Below are 18,147 nucleotides of genomic sequence, written 5' to 3' on the forward strand. Positions count from 1 at the left end.
CTCTAACTGTAAGTTAGAAATAAGCTTCCAGAAGAGAGAACACTTCCCAACATCCTGTTTTTCCCCACCGCAACCCTCAATCTCCAGGACTTTCCCAACACATATTTATTATTTATTGACATATTTATTAACATTCTATTTATTTCAAAGTGGTTTGTTGTAGCTCTTTTGCAATACAGAGATACAGTGTTTTACAGAAGAAATGTTATATTTATTAGAGAAATATTGTTGTGTATGACTTAAAATAAAGAGATAAAGCATTTGGAACAGTGGCAACTTCATGTTATGATTTTGTTTTTAAAAAAAATCCTTCATTATTAATAGTTACTGCAACACTGAATGATATAATATTATAATGAGGATGTACAGTATATGAGTCAGTAAGGAGTATTGTCTCTGTTGAGTATGTTGTGGTATCATCCTGTCAGCTTCAAACTGACAAATAACTAAGAACTTGTATGTGGCAATCCTCTAGTTAGCTGAATGGATTGCTATGTCTCTGGTTACTGTTTCTTCATGTGGCGTTGATCCGAGGGGCAGTCTGAGGAGTGTAATCAGATTAAACACAGTCAATGTTTTCCATATCAAAACACTGCCTCCCTCCCCGCCGGCTCCCCACATGATATCAGAACAGTCGCTGACTCACCACTAGCAGATGTCCTCGTTTGCCTTTGGCCACCTTTAGCTCGGAGCCCCGGACGAAATCAATTATTCCTTCCTTGCCTCGAGCCACAGCAAACCGAATGCTGCACGGCCACAGCAGCAGAGGTAACAAAGAGCGAGAGGGTAAGATGATAAGTTAGAGTTAGAGTTAGAGAGGCAGTCGGCAGTGGCGGAACAAGTACTCATATTTCTTACTTAGGTAAAAGCAGCAATACCACAATGTAGAAACACTCAGTCACACTTAAAAGCATTCAAAATTTCCCTTCAGTAAAAAGTACAAAAGTATTGGCATCAAAATATACTCATTGTACCAAACAAAAAAGTACTCATTAGGGTGAAATTGACGTGTTACAAATCATACAGCTGATTTTGATTACTGTACATGCTGCTGGGTAGCTTAACCCCCCCAACAAGTACCATCTTTCCCTCTGAAATGTAGTGGAGGGCAGGTGTAAAGTATCAAGAATGGGAAATAATGAAATAAAAGTACCTCAAAATTGTACTTAAGTTAAAGTACTTGACTAAAAGTATTTTCAACCACAGGAAAGCAGTCAGACAGAAACTCACCTGCCCGGGCTGATATTGACGTAGTTGGTCTTGTTGGCCATCATGGCTAGTTTGGTCACTACCTCAATCACATGGCTGCAGTGCAGCACCGCGTCGCCCTGAGGGAGACACACAGTTGGATTGCAACTGCATAGTTGTGCACTTGTAAACAGTTGTGACTGCTCTGTCCCACTGTACCTTCTGTTTATTGTCCTCGGTGGGCATGTGAAGAACAAACATCCCGTCGCTGAGAGCACTCACAGACATACCTGTTCGAAGAGGAAAACACTGCTTGCACTTAGTGAACTAGCCAGTAAAATCAATGTTAAAGGAATTACTGTAACACTACAACAGTCAAGCAACAATGAAGTAATGTCTCCATCCCCTGATTTGGTTTCTTTATAAATGGTTGTCTTTGCAGTTCAAAGAGTATTGAAACAATTTTTATTTTTTTGCCAAAGAAGGCCCTTTAGAGACAATCACTACATGGTTGCCATGGATATTTCATCTAAAGTGCACAGAAAAGTTGCAGCCATTCAGCTATTACAACCAGGCCAAACAAAAATAAACTTGATTTGAAAAGTATAACAATGTCGTCGATGTCCTGAAATCCATGATCAGGGCTATTACAAACCCTGATGATGGATTTGAGGACATTAGTCAGTATCTTATTATAATACATATGTTTTCACCTCTCAGAGTTGCATAGTCGATCCTCTGCTTGATCTTGGTCCGGTCTACCAGCACAGCAAAGGTGTTGGTGAGGAGCAGCTGGCGAGGGCGAGGCTTGAAACCCCTCCTGTCATACTTTGTGACTGTGACACCGTACTGAGGAGCACAAGGAGACACATTACTGCGAGGCAGCATTTTACTATCATTATCATATTTAAAAAAAATTAATCCCACCTGCACTTTTTCATTGCCGAGAGTCTGGACGACTTTGAGGTTGATTTGCTCCCGTTCTACATAAAGCAAATGAAAGCCTCTGTGAATGTTTGCCAGTGTGTGCTGTTGATAAGTACAGATGTAATGAATGCATGTATGAACATGTACCAAGCCTGGAGTCCAAAAACAGCCTTCCAACACTCTGAGGGTAGCTGTCTTTCTGGTCCTTGAAGAGCTCACTGGCTACAACCTTCTGCATCATCTAGAAGAGAAAAAAAAAAATCAAGCCAGATGAAAAATGAGCAGAGATTTACTTATTTTTAAAATGCAGGAACAGTCATGTTTTCTGTCGTCAGTGTACCTGCTTCTTCCATTCAGGCTGCACCCTCCTGCAGTACTTGATGACCATGTTCCTCATGTGCAGCCTTCGAAGGTGCTCCGAGGCCTGTAGGGAAGCATGGTAACTCTAGAGATGACTTATGTGTATAATATTTTATTTGTGTATAATGATTTCAGTCAGCAGAAGGACCCTCTGAGTGTGTAGGCTGTTTGTACCTCAACGAGGGAGGGGGGCGGTGTCGGCCAGCTTTTGTCCAACACGCTCTTGGGCAGGTTTTTCCGTAGATTCTTGAGGAAGGAGTAGCGGACGTGATCCAGAAAATACTCATTCTCGGGGCAGTATGCCTCATGACGGTAGATGAAGCCTTTTATGAACCTGAAAAAAAAAGTCAGAAACAAGGAAGGAAATTTACTATACACAAAATGCTGCAGCAAAATTTGAGAAACAAGCAAAGAATCAGTCAAGCACCTGCGTATTAACTCAGCCGCTTGACGACGCCTTTTAGCTCTCCTGCGTGCTTTCATCCCTCGCCACCCCGACTGGATCACTATCACTATACACACACACACACACACACACACAGACACACACATGTATTAACACCAAGACAACTTTTATACTCAACCAAAGAGAACATCCCAAAGTTAGTAGAGCAAATGGAAAATATATAAATGAAGAAAGCACATCATCTCAATATAACAGGGGAAGAAATTCAAAGTCAACAATTATGAGAGGTAAAAACTTTGCAAATTATAATGCACCAAAATGATAAAAGAATATCAAACACACAAACGTAATGAACCTATTGTTATTGATGTTTTAGGGATTGTTCTGAGGGAGAGGTGGGAACATGTGGGGGAGTCGACAGTAGGGTGAGCTCTGACCTGCGTGTCTGATGCGTTGGTACTTGGCTCTCTCCCTGTAGCCTCTCCATGACGTCTGCAGGGTCAACGCTGGAACACAACAGAGAAAAGTGAAGTAGTGATAGCTGGATTTACGATTTTCCAGCAAGGCCTTCCACAAGTCCTGGGGGGTGATTTCTCTGCCACAGGAGCTGACTCATAGTTCAGCTCAGGACTTCTTATCACACTGATTAGATATGTTGGTTGGTACAAGGATATTCTGTGTATGTCTTATATAGCCAATGATTGTGTTTAAAATGTGTTCAGTGCGACAGAGGGTGATGATTGTAATGAGATGTTTTACTGCAACCTCCATCTGGATGATGGATGATGGATGGATGGATGGATGGATGGATGGATGGATGGATGGATGGATGGATGGAAGGATATGCAACATGATGCTGCACAAATTTAAGACTAACCCTCCTCGAAAAGTAGAGTCTGCTCTGTCCCTTCCTTTAGAGGTGACAGGCTTTCTTTCGAGCCTGTTGTCAAGGTGATCACCAGGTATCTATAGGCCACCTCCACCTCTTCTTCCAGGAAGGAAATGGTGTTCATGTTTATAATCCTTTTAACTCACCTATCTCTGGCTTTTTTGCCTCAAGTGCATCCTCAGTGGTGAAGAGAGTTTTTGGGAAACGGATGAAGACTTTTGATCTGCAATAAGGTAATTAAAAGAAGTGTATTCACCACAAAGCCATTTAAAAAATACAAACTGCACTAAAGTAAGGAACATTTAATGCACACATTTACTGTAGCTTGACCTGTAATCTGAAAATGTTTTCACTCTGTCCTCTATTTCCAACAACAAATTACCTGCCCAGTTTGTACTCTTCTTCTTTGTAGCCAAGGTGGTTGAGGAGTGTCGCGACCCCGTCCACGAGTCTGCCATGCCAGTTGGGCCATGTCTCGGGACACAGGGGCTTGTACCTGACAGCATTTGTACAGAATTATAATGACAGAAAGCTGAACACAAAGTAAACAGAGTAAAAATAAAAATAAAAGGTAAAATATTAAGAGACGAGGTGAGTCACCTCTGCAGGAAGGCCTCAAAGCGACGACGATAGGCAAAGCCAGCTCTCCTGACCCTCAGGTTCTCCATCAGGCCCAGGTACTTCACCTGGTGTCTGACCAGGACTTCATCAAATTTCCCTGCAGAAAGGCAGTGATACGGTTATCACAAAGTATATGAAACACACACCACACAACAGTGGAAACTATACATTAATAACATGCAGTAAGTGACTGAGGCTTTGTTTGCCTTGAGAAGAGACAACAAGGCAATCATTCATGTCCTATATATAATTACAGACCTGCTTTTGATTCTAATGTTACTTTTTTAATCATATTGATAAACTGTTATCTGGTTATATCCCTAAGTTAACTTATTATTATTAATTATTTACCACCTAAGCCATTACCATATACGTAATCTAGTTTTTACCCCCTTTTTTTTTTTTTTTTTTTTTTTTTTATTTCACTTTATTAATCCCCGAGGGGAAATTTCTTTGCTACAGCAGGGGGGTGTTTTTCACCTCAGTCTTTATTTAGGATCTGCCTTAAATTATTTGTGGTCTTATTTGACTACTGGACATCCTCTGAAAAACAGCTTTTATATGAGAATTTGTTTAAAAAGATGTAAAAGTGTACCTGGCTGCTTGGCATCATTGGGTTTGATACAGCGCACGTAGGATGGCTCTTTAGACATGAGGATCTCCATAAGTTTCATCAGGCTGTTTTTGAACTGAGTGGCAGCCTAAAGGACAAATATGAGAACATGAAACAATGGGAACTTCTTTGTATATTTGTATGTATGTGAAAAAGAGAGAGAAAGAAAGAGAGAAAAAGCATTCAGGTGTCTTTATTTATTTCATTCAAACAACAGAAATGCGTTATTTAAAACCATGCCTAAAAGTTGAAAATAGATCAAAGAGAGAGAGAGAGAGAGAGAGAGAGAGAGAGAGAAAATTCCCACCATCTCTGGGCGTTTCTGGTCAATCACTTCCTCTCTGCGGAAGCACTGACTCAAAATCTGGTTGTCTGACTGACACATGACCTGAATAGAAACCAAACCACACAACCACATGTCAACACTACACACCCACCTTTTCCTTCAATCGAGCAATGATAAGAGATGGCAAGTTTTTAAAGGTTGCTGCGAGGCTCATTATCCTCACCTCTTTCAGGTTCCTGTTCAGTGAATCATTGTTCTTGTCTAGAAAACCTGAATGAGAGGATAAACACTGCAGCTTGTCATTGAGGACTGCGGGTTGTGGTTTATGCTCTGTAATAAGCTTTGCCTCTTACGAGTAAATGAATGCACAAATGCATGAATCAAAAATAGTTAACTGATTGATCTATTTAAAAAATCACAGCTTACCGTTGATTTTGTAGTTGACCTCTCCAGCATAATGCAGCAGCCTAAACTCCTCCCTACTCATGACTCTGCGAGTTTTTCCATTCGCCAGCTTGTGCCTGAAAGACACACACATGCACATGAACAGCACTAACATACAGAGGACAGAAATGGTATTTAATACAAGATGATGCTTACGTGACGAAATGGGGATGGCCGCCCACTGTGTCCTCCAATTTCTCTAAAAAGGAGACGTCGCAGGTCTCTCCAGGTCTCAGACACTCCTCGTCCTGAAAGACAGCCACAGTATTTAGCTGAACATTCAGTGACACCATATAGAGAGCCAAACATATGAACTACAGGCTGTTGTACACACCAGAATGGAGATGATGCCTTTGTGCTTCTCCTCTATCAAGTCGCAAATGATCTTGTTATCAAAGTATTGCACTGTCTCCCACTACATTTAAAGGAAAACAATGTTAAGTTGACATGGAAATAGAAATATAAAACTTACTGAATGAACTATCCAACCAACAAATGGACTCACAGCAATTCCCTCCGTCTCATACTCCTCCTGCTCAGATCTGAGGGTGAGCTCGATAAACAGCTGCTGGAGCTTCTCGTTGCAGTAGTTGATGCAGAACTGCTCAAAACTGGAGGCAGAAGTAGAGGGGATTAAGCACCCCAAAGTATGTCATACACCCATCAGTCCACTAGAAGACACTGTGTCAGTGTCACATTTTGTATACACATGTATGACCAGCCCAAATTGGGAGCGGTTAGATGGAACCCAGGAGACAGGTGTTCAAGTCCATAAAAAAGCAAACATGAGCTTCTAACGTGAAATTACTTTAAAAAAAAAAAAGAAGAAGCTTTTCCTAAACCTAAGCTCATAATGGCTTAGGTTTAACATAATGGCTTAACCTACGACACTTTACTTTTCACACTTAAGCAAGGCAAAACGTGACACTGACACGGTATACTATAGTGGACTAACAGGTGTGTTACATGCTTTGGCATGATGCTAAAGTTAATTGAAAGGTCTACAGTGCATCAAAGTGACAATAGAGGTTACTACTGACAAAGAATTACAGGCAGTGCTAAGAGGCTGATTAACGTGTGACAGAGAAGGGGATGGATAAATATAACTCATACCTATTGTGCTGTAGGACCTCAAAGCCATAGATATCTAGAAGCCCTATAACTGAGGAGCCTTTGCTGCTGTGGTACAGTTCATCCTGCTTAACATAAAATACACATCATGCCATTAGTGACAGCAACAGCCCAACAACATGATGAAAGAATGTCTGCTGCTGTCTTTGAGTTGTAGTGAGAGCTGTTCCTACACCTTCAGAGCCAGCGACTGGTTGATCTTTTCCACCAACCACGTGAAGGTCCGCCCGTACACAGCCTTGGCTAAGGCATCTCGGGCTGAAACTGCCTGCTCAAAATTTAGCGGGCTGATCATCTGTAATGTATAAGTGTAACAAATGAAATCACACACCAAACAACAGAGAAGCTGAGGAGCAGGGACATAACTATGATCACCTCCTCTCCTTTGGCTGTGAGTTTCTTGTGAGTGAGTGCCTCCCTGAGGGCTGAGCCATCAACACCCAGCAGCTGCAAAACAACAACACATCTGCTCTCAGCGATGTTGTTTTCTGAGTGTCTGAGCATATTTGAACAGCCAGTAATTCTGGTGGGACCATTCTGACCTTTGCAAGATGTGATATTTGGGTCTCTGTGGTGATATAAGTTTCTCCTTCCTCACTTTCCCCAAACTGAGTGTTTCCCAGATGGACAACGCTGGCGATGATGTTCAGCAATTTCTGAGGTCAGACACAGGAAAGACAGCTGAAGACAACCTCATATTGGAACTATTTGTTTTTTAAATGCCTCTGTGATGATAATAAATGTGATGTTTGGATAGTGTCAAAAAAAAAGATAAGAAACAGGACATGTTCATGACGGAAATACTTCTCTAGTATATTGCAAATCGTCCGAATTTCAATTACTCTACAGTGTAAATTGTCATTTTGGTGAACCAGAAAACATGAATGAAAAACCCTTTAGGGAAAACGACATGAATTTCACGTGCAAAAACTCATGCGATCACACGTGAGCACACATACATGTGATTGTGCACATGTGAAACATGTGGTTTTGGAACATTTTCATGGTGTTATGTGTGAAGCCCATGTAGATTCCCATGTAAAAACTTTTCCATATGTTGCAACATGTGGTAAACATGTGTCATACATGTGGTCACATGAAAAACATGAGAAGATCATGTTTGTTTTTTTATAGGGGGAAGAAAACTGCAGTGTTGTTACTATCCTTCGTCGCTGTGATTGCTACTGACCTGCACTTCTTCCTCGGTGAAGCCAATAACAGGCAGGGCCTTCATCACAACTTTCCAATTATTCTTGTCACTAATGGAGCTGACTCTGGGACAGTTGCCCTGGACAAGACAGTTGAAAAATGACACTGTAATTGATGGTAGAAAAGCATACAGGAGGCCTCTGTTTGAAAAGATGTAAGTCATCAGACAGCATCACACATACCTTGACAAGGTAGCGGTAGTTCTGAGGGTTTCTTTCTAGGCCCAGTGTGTTGAGTAGGTCATCATCCCCTCCATCCAGGAGCTGATAAAAGATGTGGAAGTTTCTCTCACCGTGGTTCTGGTGGACGACACGTGATTTCTCCAGCAGGTAGTTCAGGATGTGACCACCCACGGGTGCCCCCTGAAAGGTTTCACAAACAGAGGCTTAAATGTTTGAGTTGCTATCCATGATATAACTATACTTAATGTGATGTTATCACAGTGGTGTAAGCACATCTGATTTCTACAAAGAATGAAAAAAACATGAAAGAAGCAATTACCCTGAAGTCAAACTGGACATCCATGTATTTCCCAAAGCGGCTGGAGTTGTCATTCCTCAGGGTTTTGGCATTACCGAATGCCTTTGCAGAAGAAATTAAGTGAACCAATGCAAAAATAAAATCATACGATCAGGGGAAAGCAGTTAAAGGTGTTTCAGACTGTATAATATATTTTGAACATTGGCTATTCAGGTTGAAAAGCCAAAGGTTAAATACCTCGAGAACAGGGTTAGACTGCAGCAGGCGTTCACCCAGGGCAGCCATGTCATCATTGGTGGGGCAGGTGACGGCGTAGTAGAGGAGGATCTTCTTGGAGGCCTCTGTTTTGCCTGCTCCACTCTCGCCTGATATGAGAATACACTGGTCCTTCCTCTCGGTCCGCATGGCCCTGTAAGTGTTGTCTGACAGCGCGTAGCTGAGGGAAAACACAAGAGCAGCTTCGACTACAGATCGACATGCAGTTGAATACAGTCACGCAAACACCAGTGCACCTCTGTCATGTGATACAATGAAAATAGTGCTTTTTCTGTTATGTTTGATTGAAACTTTAAAATGTTTGCATGCTTCTTATCATCAATTTGTAAACATTTCAAAATTACATTTCCTTACAAATTGTGTGAGTCTATAAAACTAGCCAGTCCATCATTATCACTAAATATAAAGCATGTAAAACATTCTATTTCATGATCAATTTTTAATCATATTTATCACACAATGAATATTTAAATTTTCTATTGATATTCACGCATTAAGATATGTAGAGCTGACATAGTAAGTAGATTCATTGAGAGACAAATAATTTGATTTAATTGATCAGTCCCAGATTTCCAGTTTCCAGTTTATTAATTGAGATAATTTGCTGCTTTTCTCTAATTTTAACATCTTAATTGTGCATCTTTAGGTTTTAAACCCAAAGATGCACAATTTGTTGTTTAAACCAGACAAAGTATGTAATCTGAAGGAACTTTTGTCTCTTTCCCTGATTTTCTTCAGACGCCATTAATCAAAACCATCTGAGGACCATGGTGTTTACTCACATGTGAGGTGATATTTCATAGAAGCTGACCCCTCTGTAACGCTCCATCTGCTGCTTGGAGTAAATCTCCAGCTCTTTGTAAGGGTTCATCGACACCAACACCGACCCAATATACGTCTGAGACAAAACATCAGAGGGAACAGACACCACGTTCAAATTGTGTCTCACCACATTGACTGAAATGTTCGGAAACATGTGAAGAAAATATTACGTAGATGAGGTTTTCTCTGAAGCGTCGCCGCAGGTTCTCTATGAACGCTGCCTCGCTGTTGTAGTTTTCCAGCAGGACAAAGTCCTGCACCCCGACCCTGTCCCGGGCTGTCAGGGCGCTCTCCATCACCAGGCGCACTCTGCCTTCCACATCCATCTCCTACAGAAAGAGAAAAAAGAAGAAGAAGAAACTCCTTCCATCAACCTGCTGATTGTGTAAATGAGAGCGGATGCATTCATGAATTGTGTCACATTTTAAAAGAAAAGAAAAAAATTATTTCTGCTTTAATTGATAACCATCCAACTGATGTCATTACACTATGCTCACAAGCAGGGGGCACAAAAGGCCTATTTCCATTTCATCTCCTGCATGCTACTTTAACCCAGTTATGAACAAATTAACATCTGGTGCTCACCATTACAATAATTGCCACATAACATTTTTTATAAAAATAAATCCATTTATAGAAAAACACAATACATATTACAAGCATCCTTTAAAAATATCAGGGCAAATGAGCCAAGACTAACTGACCATGTCACCTAAACAGCCCTGTGTAAACACACTGAGTGAGAACAGTTTCACTAAGCCTTGCCAAGATTAAACAATGAAGACATTTAAGGAATCCAAATGATAAACAGACAGGATAGACTCCTCTGTTATGTGATGGTGAGATAGTGTATTCTGATTTATGTACAGTACACACAGTTCTATATCACCAGACGAGGTTTAACCAGAGCTGCCAGTGTGTACATGTCAACCCCACTTTGATAGCAAACATCAACCAGCAGACAGGAAGGAATTACCAGTCAGCATGGTAAAAATCTCAGGTGTGCCCTAAAATCAGATATCACATGCACAGACATGCACACACTCATGCAAAGAGATATAAATGTCAGCGGTCAATATTTATGGGTGATATTACACACAGTTCAGTGTGTAATTAATGCACTATAGCACTGTATCTGCAGTATCAAAGGCTCATTTATGAGGGAAGCCTCTCTGTTTCACATTCATGGAAAAACAAGCAGAGAGTGGAACAAAGGGGCTTAGACTTCCACAGGAATTCTGTTTTACTTGAATGCAAAAGCCTCTCAAGGGTCTCATTTGGCCGGTTAATGCTGATAAAGGTCGTTATCTCCAGACACTTTGATGCAGGAAAACCCTTAAAAAAAAAACAAGAATACAACAGTGGACGACGGCCAAGAAGTGAGAGCAAAGGAAAAGTCACTCGCACACTTCCACTGCGGCCCTCCTCTCCACTTCACCTTAGAGTATTGTTCTACCACTTGCAGGTGGGCTTCCCACACATGGTAATTACAGTTAAAATTTTTCCAAAGGATGCATGTGAGGAATGTCAGGGTCAGGTTCAGGGCAGGCGTTCACTGGATGGTACTAAATTTTTTTGTTACCCATGTGACAAAATATAATGTGCAACGCAAACATGAAGTTGGGATTCAATGAAGGTGCAGCCAATGACGGCATCATTCTTTGACCATTTATATTTAGAAGATGCAAAGGATTTTTCACTGTATTTAAGAACTCAAATGGAACAACAAGCAATTAAACCAGCTTTAATCAGAGCATGTGTTTGCAGCATATCAGATATTGTAGCGTCTTATAGCTCGCAGTGGTCTTCCACATTATTTTGTAACTTAAAAAAACCCTGTATGCTAGATGCTATTGGCCAGCACCACCTGGCTCTGAACTTTAACGGACGTGTTCGGCCTGAAGCTTTCGCTACATCTTCCTTAGATCTCATACCTTTTAAGTTCCTCTGTGACAGTAGCTACTATCTGTGCAGTGTCCATTCAGATGTGTTTAATGATCTTGTGCAGTGATACACACAGGATCAACAAAACAGTATTTTCCTTGACAACTCAGAAACAGACCAAACATTGTGTTTTTATGTATCTATCTCTTACCAGTCATGAGTTTTAGGTTTTAGTTTTGTATCCCCATAACATCATGTGGAACAAAATCCCTTTTTGTGATAAGAAACCTCATCCAACATGCTTCTAAAACATTAGAAACGCTGCTTCTGCTGTGGTTAGAGGAAATCTTAAAAGGATGTGAAAACCTTTTTTATGAAGACACTGTGGACGAGATAAAGACTACATGTCCGGGATGGAGATTTACCCAGAATACAATGTAATCCCTGCAGCTTTGTAGTCAGTGAACTGACCTGAGGCCTGCTTGTTGCAGCGGTGAGAGTCTGATCTAGCGCTCGAGTGCTTGATGTGGGATTTGACTTGAGGCTTTTGGTCAAATCAGGTTTGGAGGTGCAGCTGCAGTGACAGCCAGCGAGGAGGTTAACGGTGGGGACTTGGCCCGAGGCCCCATGACTAAGCTCTGCTGGGCCGACTACATTCGGATCGTCTTCCTTATAAGGCATGCCCCACCACTCTGTCCCAGGGGAGCTGCTCGGGTACCACAGCTGGCTCCCTACCACTCATGTGCCAGGAATGGCTATGTCGGAAAAATACCAAAGTTAAAGCTTAAACAAAAACCAAAATACACACTGAGTCATAGACGGAGAAGAAAAATCTCCAAGTGACTCATTATTCTGTTTTGTTTTTCCCTCTATGGTGTCTCCATGGGTGGAAAAAAAGTGAGTTGCTTGATCGGATCCCATGCTTTGTTGTATAAGTACAGATAACGCACAAACACAGCAGCACTAAATATGCAAACAAGAGCATCATGTCTTGGATCTTACCCTGCCTTGGTACCTCATCCTGTCCTGTTGTTGCTGGAAGAAGGCTGAAACTTGGTGGTTCACCCTCAGGCTGGTGCTCCTCCTCCTGTATCAAACACACTTCTCAACAGTAGCTCCTCATCCACCTTTTGCCCATGGGCAGCGCAATTAGACGACTTATCTTCTCTCCCTTCAGTCACTTTCTCTCACAGCCTCGGTCTCTTTCTCCAGTGTCTTTCCTCCCCCTTCGCCCAACTCGCACTGTGAGGACAAAGCACACGCACTTAGGCTCCTCTTGTTTACACCTTCAATTCATCATGCCTAGGACCACCTCTCCACAACTCCTTCTCCTTCCCTCTAAACTATGCTGCATGAAACAAGGGCAGGAACTCCACTCACACGTCACACTGAGAGAGAAAAAAAAGTAAAGGGAAAAGTATGCTGCTGGATAATGAAGAAAAAAAAGAAGCCAGAGAAACAGAGAGCTGAGAGGGTTTGGAAAAATTTGCTAAGATCCTCAATCTGCAAACATGTAATCACTGTGCAGCAATAAAAACAAAAAACAAAAAAAACAGAAATCACATGATGAGATCTTTCTGTCTTTCCTTCCCTCCCTGTTTTGTTTGCTCCCTCCCTCTTTTTTTTCTCCCACAAGCCAGGACAGATTCACATGGGATGTGAGTTATGGAAGTGTTTCACCAGCAGGACCGCCTGTCTCTTTGTGGCTGTCTTCCACTCCTGACGAAATCACTTACGCCATCATTGAAATACTCACTCTGCAGATATGTCAGTCTAAGGCATTATATTTCCCATCTGTTTGGTTTCCTTGGCGACAATCACAATGCAGTAATTCTAAATTTTAAACATAATAATTCAACATATGTGCTGTCTGCATGGATTATTAGATCCCTCTGTTACTGTGTTCCTTCCCATTCTCTGCATTTTTTGGGGAGTGCTGTCAAGACTGTCTCGTCTTTCTGAGAGAACAGCACCCCCCTCTGGTTTTTCTTTCCACATCTTTCCTCTCACTTCACATTCTCTCAGTCTGTCTCCACCACGCCTCGCTCACACTCGCTCTCCCCTGCCAGCATCATCAAACATCCAACACTGAGGAATCTGAATAATCTTACCCAGATGGAGAAAGTACTCTCTGGCTTAGTGCTAAAAGAAGGAGCAAAACATCTCCATGCTGCACTGTCCCTCCCACTCTTAATCAACACAAATAGGAAAGAATTGAAATGGTCACATTTATTAAAATGTTTAAAGGTCCTTATACCAATTCTAAACCTCTTTTGGTGCATTACCTTGTATGGAAATTAATACTGCCTGGCTATGTTCCCTCAGTGCTCCTCTTTGAAAATGTCCCTTTGTCCCTTTGTTTGCTCAATTCTCTCATTGAATTTCCCCTCAATTATGTGTCCTCATTTCACTTGCATGACCTCAAATGATCAGTCACTGTAGATCAGCTTTAAGTAGAGCGCAGAAATCAAAAGAAGCTTGTACAATGAGCTGATAGTTGATCATTTAGTTGCCACGTAAACATTGACTGTAGCAAAATAGTAGGTATTGTTATCAAAGCCAAACGGTGCAGTAAGGAAATATTGTGGAGGTGAGGTTATGTGGCCTTTAGATTCTACTTCCTGATGTGTAGCAGTTTGATTCTTAAATACTTCTGAAGTAACATGTGGAAATTGTGCTGATAGTTGGGGCCAATTGAATATGTTGAGTAAACTCATATGAGTTTATTAGAGTTTATTTTAATAGTAGCACCAGGTGTCCTTGCCTGGCTCAGTTGCTCACTTGTGCTGCTTACTTTGGACTGCCACTTGGATAAAAAACAGAAGGAAGACCACATGGACAACTAGAATGACCACTTCTTGGTTGTATGCCTTTGCCAAGTCAGGTTGCAGTTAACAACCGTGTTTATCCAGATTCATACAGTGCAGTATATAGTTGAAGGAATCCTCATAATTTCACATACTTTGCCAATGAATCTGATTCTGACAGCATACAAAATTGTGGCTATGATAGCAGACAATACGTCAACTATAGATGTGGTTGCAAAGAATTTACAGATTCTAAAACATGGATGGTTCACACACACATCTTCAACCCAACAGCACAGAAGATTTAAACACCCAAGAGTAGTGTCACCATTTCAGTATCCAAAAACAAAGATGAAATACACTCATACTTTCTCCTTGTTTCTGAGTTGCATTTGCAAGAATGGGATGGACGTGAGGTCACACTGACCTTGACTATGACCTGTGACCACCAAAATCTTATCAGTTCAAGTGAACGTTTGTGCCAAATTTGAAGGGATTCCCTCAAGTCGTTCCTGAGATATCCTGTTCATGAGCATTGGACGGATATGAGGTCACAGGGACCTTGATCTTTGACCTTTGACTGTGAATATCTTACCAGTTCATCTTTGAGTTTACGTGATAGTTCGAGCCAAATTTGAAGAAATTCCCTCAAAGTGTTATTGAGGTATCACATTCACGAGCCTGGGATGAGCATATGGACGACCCAAAAATATAATGTCACAGCTGTTGTTGGCGCAGCGGCAAAAAAAAACAAAAAACCTTTTCCATCACAGTAGGATGAATATTCTTGGAAGTGACTGAATTCATTCAGAATAAACTAAACATTTATTCCCTCTGATATGTGTCAGAGACACCCCAGTCTCTAAAAATATACCTAAGTAAGTTTGAGTCTCTTTAAAGTTCCAGTTACTCCTTTGGAGTCATCAGAAAAGTCCAGTTAAAGTTATACATATACAGATAGACATACAAGTGGAAAACATGAGAATACTCTCTTTCTAACACGTCTCTTTTATGCCCACATTACACATACCACACTGGCACAAGTCTTACTGCCAGCAAACTGAAAAAGAAACTTAAAGTCAATCAGAAAGAACCTACAGTGGCACTGTAGAGTCCATCGTCATCACCTAAGATGTGTTGTTTTCAGCTGAGTTGTTTTTCAATCATTGTTCCTATCTTTGTTTAGCACTTCCTGTAAGAAGGATTTCCTTCCTCGCTGTTTCCTGACGTTCAGGATCTTCCCTCATGAGCATTGCTTTGTGCTTGATGATCTGAACTATACCTGTCTATATATTTTTTATATCTCGCATATGTGTACATCAATGTTTTAAAATGCAGGTAACCCACTGTGTAATGTCTGATAATATGGAATCTAACACTAACCTTGACTAAAATATGTTTGGCAGGACTGAGGTGACTTCCTCCTAAAAAGCACATCCGTTTACTATCCAACCCACTTCTGTCAAACTCATCACCAAAACACTGTACAATATGTGCTGTTTTCTTATAAGCTCATTTAATAAATGTGGCAAAAAATCTCAAACACAAGTCAAGCATGTCCCTCGCCGCTATTGGGGATTTTAAGGTTTTGGCAAAAACATCCTGCCTGAGCCCAATTTTAGATCATCACATTTCTCAACTCAAAAACTAATTCTAAACATCTGACATCGTGGAACAAATCCAGAGATCCTAGCATAGCGTTTGTGTCATAAACTGATATTCTGGGGGTACATAGTGATTTTGTATTTAAATCGTTTTGGTTTGATATAATGAATCACAGAGGAGTACTGACATATTAGGGTGGGAAGTAGGGGAATAAGGTGGAAAAGATCTTGTTCCTCTACGATTTCCTTCACTCTTTCCTTCTATTACACTCTAACACAAACACACATTTGTGTGGCTATCTGTGCGAGGACATTCCCTATTCCCTTATCTTAACCTTGGCATTCTTAACCATCACAACAAAGTACCAGACTGCAGCCTTTACCCTAAACCCTAACCTAATTCCATCCATCCATTAGCTATACATAGCTGCTCACGGGAGGAGCTGCAGCCTATTTCAGCTGACTTTGGGCGAAGTCCCTGGACATGTCGGCAGTCCATCACAGGACTCACACATGTTTTTAGACTGTGGGAGGAAGCCGGAGATCCAAGAGGAAAGAGAGAACATGCAAACTCCATACATCTTAACCTTCAAACAGCCCTTTGGAGGATCATCAAAAATGTCCTCACTTTGTCAAAATGTCTGCACTCTGATAGTCTAAAGCTAAAACTGGTCCTCACAAAGATGGTTGTGGAAGTACCCACAGAGACATACCACACAGACAACCTATGTGAGCAAATAAATGAATTATGTGTTGTCAGATATAACCTTTAGCACAGCAACTTTACTTTTACTTTGTCAAACAGTCTATTTCTCTCTTACTTCTTTCCTTCCTTTAACCTTCTGGGTATAGCTATTATTTTATAAGTTTAAAAATAATGAATATTTATGAACCATACCTTACTTAACTTTACAAATAGTTTATTTTTTCCGCAATAGAGACACCTACTGTCCATCTGTCCTGAGCTCCCTCAGCACCTACCTGCTGTCCCGTTCACCCCGCTCTCACCTCTGCTGCCTCTCATCCCCCAGATCCCTGTTACACAACAAAGGCTACTTTATAAATTGATCAAGGTGTAAAACAAAACCTTGCGAATCAACGAGCCAGGGAAACACAACTGCATATAACTTACAATAACAATTCAGAAACAATCAAACTAATGGGGAAAAAAACAAATCGACTGGAGACGTAGTCAGTAAGAGCCTGTTTACTCTGGAAATATAGAGATGACTCAACAGGAGGATGAAGTTTGAGTTCAGTAATGTAAGCTCTCTGGCATACACCAGGGCAATAACAACCATGAGCTTTATCATCTCCTCTCCTGGGTATTTTGGGTGATAGGAAGGATTAGGGCTCTGCCTAGTGGTAGTAATATTAATTACACTGAAGTGGCTCCTGTCCTGTTTTTGTAAAAGAAACGGATTGCCATTAGCTTTGGTTTCCAGAAAATGAAACTGTGGCGTTGGACGACAACAGATTCAACTTCCAATGGCTCAACACTCCAGTTTACATTTATCTTAATTGTAAAATCATGGTCAGAACAATTTTCTTAGTAATGTTATTTTTACAGTGGGACATGATGTTGGGCATAAACTTGTATTAATTTAACTGATATAGACTGCAAGCATGAAAAAAATGTATGCATCTGGCACATCACAAAAATACACACATGCATGCAGATATAATGCGCATGTATGAAGATGTCCACACATATGGACAAATATGCCTACCTGGTCTTACGTAATAATCAGTGTGAACAGTGAACACTTTCTCCTATGTCGTCCTCCAGAGGCAGTCCGGTTGTGGTCACAGTTTCGGTCACTTGTGCAGCTGAAGGTGAAGCTTGCAGACTATAAAATTCATGGCAGGCTGACTTTCTTTTCATAGCAGCCTGGACTTAATGCACTCCTGCCCGGAGCTCCTGAATCCAAACAGATACAATTACACCATGGCAAAGGCAATCCAGGAAAAAAAAAGAAGCTTGAAATCTTTATAGAGGATAAAAACTGTGAGCACATGAAGCCCTTACTGCAAAGGCGACAGAAATATGTCAGGTACTTTACAGTCTATCAATCCACCAGGAGGCGGCAATGTTTGAAGTTAATAGTCTGCCAAAAGTAATCAGATATGATGCAGATGACTGACGCCAGCTTTTGTCAAAGGTGGAGGAGCTTTCGTATACTGTTCTGTGAACCTGTCC

At 41.1% G+C, this 18,147-nt stretch overlaps 1 protein-coding gene across 5 annotated transcripts; it reads right to left on the reverse strand.

Moving 5' to 3' along the window:
* Positions 1-87: 87 nt before the first annotated feature.
* myo1ca (myosin Ic, paralog a) lies at positions 88-17,779 on the reverse strand. Of its 5 annotated transcripts, none has more exons than XM_069146712.1 (33): positions 17,678-17,779; positions 12,539-12,778; positions 9,823-9,981; positions 9,613-9,728; positions 8,792-8,990; positions 8,576-8,656; positions 8,257-8,436; positions 8,055-8,153; positions 7,408-7,521; positions 7,241-7,312; positions 7,041-7,160; positions 6,848-6,933; positions 6,240-6,345; positions 6,069-6,149; positions 5,891-5,982; positions 5,717-5,811; positions 5,514-5,560; positions 5,312-5,392; positions 4,987-5,092; positions 4,371-4,488; positions 4,153-4,266; positions 3,917-3,993; positions 3,319-3,387; positions 2,903-2,987; positions 2,650-2,809; positions 2,456-2,539; positions 2,263-2,356; positions 2,116-2,171; positions 1,902-2,037; positions 1,408-1,478; positions 1,231-1,328; positions 647-746; positions 88-541 (listed from the first exon to the last, which is right to left on the reverse strand). In XM_069146712.1, exons 2-33 carry the CDS (start codon positions 12,554-12,556, stop codon positions 515-517), a joined length of 3,141 nt encoding a protein of 1,046 aa, XP_069002813.1. In that variant the 5' UTR covers positions 12,557-12,778; positions 17,678-17,779; the 3' UTR covers positions 88-514. The 5 variants fall into 5 exon arrangements, with proteins under 5 accessions (XP_069002813.1, XP_069002815.1, XP_069002814.1 ...); XM_069146714.1 differs by lacking the exon at positions 17,678-17,779 and adding an exon at positions 13,293-13,310; XM_069146713.1 differs by lacking the exon at positions 17,678-17,779 and adding an exon at positions 12,917-13,053.
* Positions 17,780-18,147: the final 368 nt, after the last annotated feature.

Source organism: Embiotoca jacksoni, unplaced genomic scaffold (assembly GCF_022577435.1).
Source record: "Embiotoca jacksoni isolate LCO1_2020_lvr unplaced genomic scaffold, fEmbJac1.0.p SCAF_13, whole genome shotgun sequence".
NCBI classification, from domain to species: Eukaryota; Metazoa; Chordata; class Actinopteri; family Embiotocidae; genus Embiotoca; species Embiotoca jacksoni.

Excerpts from the sequence above, each read along its gene's own strand:
- myo1ca (XM_069146712.1), bottom strand. Across the intron at positions 8,991-9,612 it reads TATGAAATATCACCTCACAT|CTACGCGCTGTCAGACAACA; the intron begins GTGAGTAAACAC and ends GTTTTCCCTCAG. Across the intron at positions 5,393-5,513 it reads TGAACAGGAACCTGAAAGAG|GTCATGTGTCAGTCAGACAA; the intron begins GTGAGGATAATG and ends GTTTCTATTCAG.